At 49.8% G+C, this 9,158-nt stretch overlaps 1 protein-coding gene across 1 annotated transcript; it reads left to right on the forward strand.

Moving 5' to 3' along the window:
* Nucleotides 1-966: 966 nt before the first annotated feature.
* Nucleotides 967-2,462, forward strand: LOC139835556 (uncharacterized). The gene is made up of 6 exons (XM_071825417.1): nt 967-1,010; nt 1,090-1,266; nt 1,351-1,713; nt 1,801-1,899; nt 1,993-2,115; nt 2,190-2,462. Exons 1-6 carry the CDS (start codon nt 987-989, stop codon nt 2,460-2,462), a joined length of 1,059 nt encoding a protein of 352 aa, XP_071681518.1. The 5' UTR covers nt 967-986.
* The last annotated feature ends 6,696 nt before the right edge of the window (nt 2,463-9,158 follow it).

Raw genomic sequence — 9,158 nt, forward strand, 5'->3', positions numbered from 1 at the left:
TCCTAGAGTGCCTAGACGGAGTGATCGAGCCCCGGTGCAAAATCCGCGTTACGCCGATGGTACCGATGGAGGACGAGGACGAGGAGGACGAGGTGGAGGTCGAGGACGAGGACGAGGAGGACGAGGTGGAGGACGAGGTGGCGGCGGGGTACACATGGACTTTGACGAGCCACCCTCCGCTTCTGGCGACGTGGCTCCTGAGTTGTACCTTGAGGGTCCGTCTAGTGGGGAGGTGGAGATGGAGGCGGAGTCTACACACGAGTCGGACTCTAGGGCTGAGTTGGAGGTCATGGAGGGTGAAGGTGCGCCGAAGCCCTTGAAGCTTCGTGGAGAAGCTAGAGTCCCCGATGCGAGGAAGGAGCCGAAGACCCATGATGACAAGACCCTTATCATTCCTTCGAGCGATGAGTAAGTGTACTACTTCAGAAATTTCGAACATGTATTTTCATCTTGGGCATAATAAACAATTTGGCATGTGTACTAATGTGTGATTTATTTGCAGCAACTGGACATGGGATGCCAAGCCCCCCGCATGCCTAACAGCTTGCTTGGGGCTCTGATTAAGAAGTTCTGGCCCGGCAGATACACTCCCCTTAGCACGGTCCCCGGTGGCCCGACGAAGCTAGCCACTACTTGGGCGGACTATGAGGATGCCCCTGCCGTAGGCTTCACGACAGCTGCTGAGGCTGTGACCACCAAGTTCTGGGTAAGGCATATATTTCTCGAGCACCGTTCATAGTTGATGACCCTAATGTGCTAACTCATGACTTTCACAACTGATTTATGCATGATTGAAGTGCTTCTATCGTGTGGACCCGGAGCATGACACGCAGGCGCGTCTCACTTTGCGTGGCGCTTGCGAGAGGTTGACACCGCAGCAGTGGTACAACCAAAAGTTCACCAGCGCTAGTGCCTTCTGGGCAAACAAGGGTAAGAGGGTCAAGAAGGAGTACTATGTTGGTAACGATCCTACGGAGGAATGGGCAATGACCATTGAGGAGTACATGTCGGTGAGTAAAATGTCAATGAGATTCTACATTGCTGCTAAGTTTTCATTGAATTATCTTGAGCTGAGTATTGCATTTTCAGGTTTGTCCCGAGTGGGCCGAGCAGCATAGGGAGGCATGGGAGGAGCTGATTAGGGCGAGGTGGCTCAGGCAGGACGAGGAGTTTGCAGCCGTGTCGAGGCGTAACATGGAGAACCGAGGCACCGGTGGCACACACTGCGCGGGAAACCGCGACTACACCCGCTTCAAGGGGAAAAAGGTATGCATATACATGGAACGACCTTCATTCATTTCCCGCCATGTCTCATTTGTGGTACGCTTAACTTTTCTTTTCGCGATGCAGGTGGCCGAGGCACCACCTGGGGTGGTGCTTCATGATGCCCAGATATATGACATGATGTGGACGAAGCAGAAGCCCAATCCCGCATTGCCTCAGCCACAGTACTACGGCAATGCCAAGGCCGCCAAGGAGGACTACTGCGACATGGTCAATTCTCGTCACCCCGAGGTGGATGACCCCTTGAGCATTCCGGTCGACGAGGAGTCGTTGGTCCTGTCGGGGCACGGGCGTCCGCATGGCCGTTTCCCTTGGCTGAATAAGGCGGTCAAGCCTACCCACTCCACGAGCTACACGCGTCTCAAGCATACCCTCACCGCCGACAGCCCCCAGCCTCGTCCACGGCCTGCTCGTCCACCCGCCTACGATGTAAGTTTTCCTCATTTTCATCCTCTTTCCGGTTTTCCTTCCTACATGGCTAAGTGTTTACGAGATTCATTGTTTCTGAAATTGTAGCCTGACTTCGAGGCGGCCTTCGAAGCCTGCAATGAAGCGTATCAGCAGGCCGCTGCCCAGTGGAATAGGCAGAATACGGCCTATATGACGTATATATCAGTAAGTCTGAATCTTTCTTCTCGCGCAAGTAGATGACAAGTCTCAGTTTGATGCTTTATTTCTGCAAAGCCTAACTTGTAACCTATCTTGCAGGAAATGATGATCTCTATGTCTACTGGTACACCGCCACCGGCTCGAGTTACCGTGGCGGGGGACATGCCTATCATGCCATCGAAGGCAGCTTTCGCTGCGACTTACTACGGATCCACACCGGAGGTAAGTTCTTTGCCAAACCGGTAGTTACCACTTTCCTTTGCCTCGCAAGTTGCTAACATGTAGGGAACACGTAGGGAACGGGATGGTCCGGGAACCAGGCATCGCCGGGTGGGCGCGAGGTCACACCGGTTCATGAAGGTGGTCGGTCTCCTGGGCGTTCTGCTGGTGCCTCTCCGTCGACTACTCCTGGGACTACTCCCGGTGCCTCTCCGTCGACTTCTCCTGGGCGTGCTACCGGTCCTTCTCCAGGTGGTTCTTCTGCAGCTTCTACCGGAGCGAAACCCCGGGCTGCTCGTTTCGCCAACGATGTGGGCGGACACTCCCCGCCCGGGTCCTTCCTCCGCTAGTCAGCACTGGGCTTCTTGCTTGCCATCATTTGCTACCTACTACTATGTATTGGATGACATGGCACTCTCCTCTTGTATGCTATTACATGCACCATGTATGCTACTATGTGGATTTCATGCTATTTATGTGAATTATGGTGATTTTGGATGAATTTGGATGTATTTGTATGCTACTATGTGGATTTCATGCTATTTATGTGAATTATGACGAATTTGGTCGATTTTGGATGAATTTGGTCGATTATATGATATTTATGTGAATTTGGTCGAATTTGGTCGATTATATGAACTGGAACTGGATTGCATTGCAACTGGAACTGAAACAGAAAAAAAAATGGCAGGCGCCTATGCCGAGGGTAATGCCGTCGGCATAGACCCTGACATAGGGCCATATGGTCAGGTCTATGCCGAGGGGGTTGCCCTCGGCGTAGCCCGACGCGCCCAGGTTCTGCCGCGTGTCCACGGCCTGGCTGCATGGATCAAGCATACGCCGAGGGGGTTGCCCTCGGCGTAGAGGCCCAGCTGGCGGTGCCATGACGGGCCACGTCGCCCACCCGCGAGGAGGCCTGGCTGCATGGATCATGCTACGCCGAGGGCCAGGCCGTCGGCGTACGGTGGCTTGCCGTTAACGGCGACGGCGCCACGCAACGAGGCACCGAGGGCAGCGACGCCGAGGGTGAACGCGCACCGTCGGCATAGACGGCGTAGCCGACGGCCGGTACTACGCCGACGGCACTGTGCCGTGTGCCGAGGGAGCTGGACGCCGACCAGATACGCCGAGGGCCACCGTCGGCGTAGCCTACGCCGAGGGCCAGGCGTGGCTACGCCGAGGGCAGCCGGCCGTCGGCGTCTGACACCATTCCTGTACTGATTACGATAAATCCCACAAGAAACAGATATACTACAATAACGACTCCAACGAGTCAAGATACAAATATACAAGATCTGAATCATACAGAAATGTCGAATGCGTCCAAGTACAGACAAGATACAAATTGGACTAAAAGTCCTGAAGATGATCAGTGGCGTCCATAACCCTCCCTAGGCAAAGCTGGAAGGGTAAGCTTGCTAACGTCGTCTTCATCGAACATATCTTCATATCTATCCGGTTATGTGCCAAAGAAGTAGCAATAAGTGCGGGTCCATACTTAACAAGACATCAAGATGTATAAGCGTTCGTCAACCAGTTGTCCTTTGTACTTAAGGCACGCAGGGGACTTAGAGGACGCAAGAGGAACGTCATATGCAATATGGTGGGGTTTAGCAGCAGCGCGCAAGCACTAAAACCTACAGAGACACTCTACAACATTCGTTTAATCAGAGAAGATGAGAGAACGCACAACTAACAGTTCTATACTCTGCAAACATAGCACAGCCGATGTGTTCCCCCTCGCAAGGAAGTACTTACAAGGGCACTCACACGGTTGACAAGTTTTAACTAGTTATTATTTAAGTTGTTCTATCTTACTATGCAAGTTCTTAGTATTGAAACAACAGGTGTAAGTTATCTATGGTCGAGTCATACAGCTCCAAGTCGTACATAATCGCGGACACGGCTTATCAATAAGATGTAACCCTGCAGGGGTGCCCAAATGTGCCCACACACACGATCAACCCAACCGAGCAAGGGAAGGATATCACGGCACGTGCTCTCCTTCACGACAACAATGTCTAGGAAGCCACCTAACTAAGTTGAACCTGAATCGAAGTCCGGCCGAATCTCCGAGACGGACCTTGCTGTTTGCGCCTACGGCTTCCGAGGGTCAGAACACACACTCGGGCGAATGACCCGCTTCAGCATCGATGAACGAACGTACCGCATCCTATACGTGCATACCGGAAACAAGGGATACAAGGCACCCTGGGGCTTCCCAAAGTAAATAAGTAACAAGCTGGCATGCACGCAATAACCAAAGGAAAGCATATAAACTAGTTGTGGCCACTGGACAAAGCTGTAGATTTCGGTAGTGGTCGAGGGGAGACCCATAGGCATACCCATGTGTGGTTAGAGCGCTCAGTCTCGGAACAGATAACAAGAACTCAGGGTCCTAAGATATTTAGGAAACACAAGTGAGCCATCACAAAACGATCAGCTGACCCACCGATGCCTCCGCTAACAACTATTAACAAGTAATCATGATACCCTCAACAAATATATCCATAAACCATGTGTCATGATTTCCAACAGATAACCCGATAAGATAGCGGTAATGGTAACGAGATATAAACAGCACTAGCATGCACTACGACTCGCAAGGCAGACCCGATAATCAAACAACAGCTGTAGGAGGTTGGTGGAGGGCATATAGGCTGCTTGAGGTAACAAGTGGATAGGACACGTGACAAGAACGCAACTTAAGGCTAGGATGAGGGAGAAGGCAAAATAAAATAGGTGAGCGACTTCTGCAGAGGCAGAAGTATGGGAAATGCTTGCATGTTAAAGCTTGCCGAGGAACATCCGGAGAACTTGGCGTATCTCACCACACCACTTTGTGATCCTATCCGAGAAGAAGAAAATGCTGGAACACAAAACATATGCAAGTCTTACTACTACGGAAGAAGAATCGGCATGATCAAGATGATATGCAGGGCATGGCATCAATGGTGCAATGCAGCTTATCCATATTAATTGGAGTCAGAACCCCGGACAAACAAATTAAGGTTTGACCAGGATTTGTTTTATTCGGGAAAGGACCCAAAAATAAGGTTTGACCAGGGGAGGGACCCCGGGTTGATTTTGCAAAGATCCAGGGGGTTTTCTTGTAAAGGGCGGGAGGCAGGGGCGCCGGGTTGAGGTCGAAGATAAAGGAGGGGCCTAAACAGAAAAGATTCGTATATGGATCTGGGGAGAAAAACTCACCGAGCGGGTTTCTACCCCAGTCGCTGATGGGTGGGGACCAGCGGGTTGACATGGTGCCAGCGTGGCGAAGCGTGCGGGGCGCACGGAAGCTGTTTGATGCGGGGGATGCCGTGCGCGTTCCCGGTGACGGCTGTCACCGCGGGCGGCGTCAAAGCTCCCGTCGTTCCAGGGTGAACCGGGAAGCGCGGGTGGGGCGTTGGGCGCAGCTAGTCGCCGCGAACCAAGAAGTGGCGGCGCTCCATGCAGGGAACCACCGGAGGGCGCCAGCGATGACCATCTGCGGCGGAGGAGAGGAGGTTAACGTTGGCAGACAGAACCAGGGGACGAAGGAGATGAGGAGGGGTACCGAGAGGTAGAGGAGGTCACCAGAGACGCGTTGGTGAGGTCGAGGTTGCCGGGGAGGGGTCGCGGTGGCCGGAATCGGAGAAATTGACCACCGGTGCTATGGAGGAAAGGCGACGATGGCGACGCACAGGAGCTCTCCCGGCTCGATTAAGTACAACAAGGCGGTTTTGCCTGTGGTCTTGGTTTGGCGAGGGAGGGTATAGAGCGGTGGAGCCATGGCGAGGCCGACGGTGGCGAGCTCGGGCTTCAAAGAGAAAAAGAAGGGGAAGCAGGAGAGAGGGCGGCGCAAGGGAGGGGGTAGGCTAGGGTTCCAGGAGAGCCTCGGTGGGAATTAAAAGGGGAGGGGAGCAGGTGGAGCGCGCCGTGGGTGGAGGACCACTGTCTCCACGCCATCCTCGTGACCCACTGGGGAAGACGACAGAAAAAGGGGAGGGGGTACCGATTTGGTGTGGGTCGGGCCAGGCCGAAAGAGAAAGGGGAGAGGGGAGGTGGGCCACCGGGGGAGAAGAAAAGAGGCCAGGGGGAAGAGAGATCAGAGCTGCAGGCTAGATGCTAATGTGCTAGGAGGAAAAGAGGAGTAGAAGCCCGGGTAGCTAGCTTAGATTAGGTTTTCTAGAGTTTTGATAAAAGAAAGAGAAGAAGAGGTTTTTGTATAAAACACATATGAGAAGAGATAAAATAGATGAGGTTTATAAAAACAATTTTACTTAGTAAAAACATGGATGGTACGATGCATGATGACATGAGGATGCACAACAAGAAAAGAACAGACAAAATATAATAGGGGTATAGCCGGGGCCGTTACAATCGACACCACTAACAAGGAACCTCGCCCCGAGGTTCCACATCCAGGTACGGGGAAGAGAGGTGACCTATCGAGTCTTCAGGTGACGTGTCGGTCTCCTCGACACCACTAACAAGAGTTGTTGCTCCATGCTTATCGGTCGACACCACTAACAAGAAGTCGTTGTTCCGCTGTTGATGACACGCTATCGTCGAGATCCTCCGAAGATCGGACCTATTAGGATAAGGCAAAGATCGTCCAACCCGCGTCGGAACTTAAGAATCAGAAAACCAGATAAGAGATAAGACTCAAAACTCGCAAAGGTAAGAGGAGAAAGAATAGAGATAAGGAGAAAAATTAGAGCTAATCAGATCTATCGAAACGAGTTTTCAGAAAATAGTTTTGACACTAGACACAACAACGTCTGTTGGCAAGGTTATGCTAGAGGCTGGACTATGGGGTATCGACAACCTGAGGCTCTGATACCAGCGAATCCGCCGGAATCCGCACGATATCGATTCAGAGATGCCCTCCGACACGACGTGCGCGATCGATCACACACGTAATGCCGGAGGAATTAACACGAGCGGTAACATTACAACAGGATTACAATAGATCCCACAAGAAACAGATATACTACAACAACGACTCCAACGAGTCAAGATACAAATATACAATATCTGAATCATACAGAAATGTCGAATGCGTCCAAGTACGGACAAGATACAACTTGGACTAAGAGTCCTGAAGATAACCAGTGGCGTCCATAACCCTACCCAGGCCAAGCCGGAAGGGTAACCTTGCTAACGTCGTCTTCATCGAACATATCTTCATACCTGCCCGGTTATGTTCCAAAGAAGCAGCAATAAGTATGGGTTCGTACTTAACAAGACTTCAAGAGGTATAAGCGTTCGTCAACCAGTCTTCCTTTGTACTTGAGGCACGCAGGGGACTTAGAGGACGCAAGAGGAACGTCATAGGCAATATGGTGGGGTTTAGCAGTAGCGCGCATGTCATTGCCTATTCGACAATACCTCGGAGGAGGGATCCTCACGAGGGGGAGAAGAAGTAGGGGCCATAGGGCGGAGAGCACTCGGGACGGTGGTACGCGATTTACCCAGCTTCGGAACACCTGCTCGAAGACAAGGCCTACTGCTGCTTTTCTGGAATTATCTGGGCGCTTTCGCGTTGTTACAATGAGTTGTGGTTGTCCCTCTAGGGCTCCCGGGATCCGGTTTATAAAGGCGAATGGATCTAGGGTTTACATGGAGAGTCCTAGCCGGAATACAAGTTGCCTAACTACGGTACAATATCTTGCCGTGTACGTCAAGGATCTGCCTTCCATCAAGGCCATACTGGATCCGGATACTTCATGGGCCTTCACGGATCTAGCCTCCTTCGTAGGTCGGTTGGGATCCGGCTTCCTGTTCCTGGGCTGGACTTCATCCTTCAGGATCTATAGCAACTGGGCCGCCCGATGGGCCACATGCCTCATCACCAACTGTGGGCCACCCGGGCTTGCCGGATCTTGTAACATCCCAAATTTTAAAACAAAGAGAAAATGAATTTCCTTTTTCCAAAAATGAGAACCAACAAAAAAAATTCTTACATAGAGTGCTATGCATAGTGCTCATACCTAATATTTGTGTTTTGCCATGATGAGTGTTTTTATGCTTATGTGATAAACCCTAAAACCCTAAAGTGATCAAGTGAAGATCACAAACCAAATAAAATAAAAGAGAAAGATATCAAATAAGAAAAACCCTAAACCCTAACCTTCTCAAAAATCATTTGGATCTATTTTGAGAAACCAAAATAAAAGAAAAAGACATATGTGGGAATGTAGCCCTAATGTGTAAATTTTGAACCCTACCTTTCTTACTTTGCTAAATGGTGGTGAACCATTGCAAAACTTACCCAAACCCTAAACCTCCTCCCTCTTGTCACCAACCTTTGAAAAACAAAATAAAAAGAAATGATCTTAATTAAGAAAGAGGCATATGCAAGCCTATGGCTACTTTTTGCAAATGCTAAAACCTTGTTTGTCTACCCTGGTAGATGGTTTGGAAATACCTCAACACACTCAACCAAGTACTTACCAACCAATTCAAGTGAGAAACAAAATAAAATGAAGCATATGCATAGAGGCATATGTGGCACTTAGCCAAAATGTCCAATCTTGACCTAGGCACTCCCATTGCCCCAAAATGGTTTGAACCCTTTTCCCAACTCATTCTAACACCAAATAAACCTCACTCTTATCAAAGTGAAGCAAAGAAAAATAAAAGAATAAAAACTAGAAAATCACAAAACCCTCACATATGGCTTATGCCATTTTTCCAAATCTTGGACCTAGACCATTTTGGCCTTCACCATTAGTTGTATTATGTTACTAAACACTTATTACAACTTTTGGAATCGAAGAAACACAAATCAAATCAAATTCAAACTCAAAATGGGAGCACATATGATAATGGTCAAATCTGCCATTTATAGTCTGATCCCTACTTTGAGCCCTTGCAATTCAAATTTTTCAAACTAAACTTTCCCAATTCTTTGCACCTCATCCAAGAGCACATCAAGGTGAACAACTTTGGTAAAGACCACCATGCCAAAATCATCTTGGATCAAATTCTATGCTCATGCTAAGTTGGAACTTTTTATCAAATGCAACAATCTCACTTTGAGCAAAATTGCATTTCTTTGA

This window comes from Lolium perenne, chromosome 2 (genome assembly GCF_019359855.2).
Source record: "Lolium perenne isolate Kyuss_39 chromosome 2, Kyuss_2.0, whole genome shotgun sequence".
Lineage (NCBI taxonomy): Eukaryota > Viridiplantae > Streptophyta > Magnoliopsida > Poales > Poaceae > Lolium > Lolium perenne.

Coding starts and splice junctions, on each gene's coding strand:
- LOC139835556 (XM_071825417.1), top strand. CDS start 987: ATGACCATTGAGGAGTACATGTCG. Junction 1,011..1,089: donor CCATTGAGGAGTACATGTCG/GTGAGTAAAATG, acceptor TTGCATTTTCAG/GTTTGTCCCGAGTGGGCCGA. Junction 1,900..1,992: donor CCTATATGACGTATATATCA/GTAAGTCTGAAT, acceptor CCTATCTTGCAG/GAAATGATGATCTCTATGTC.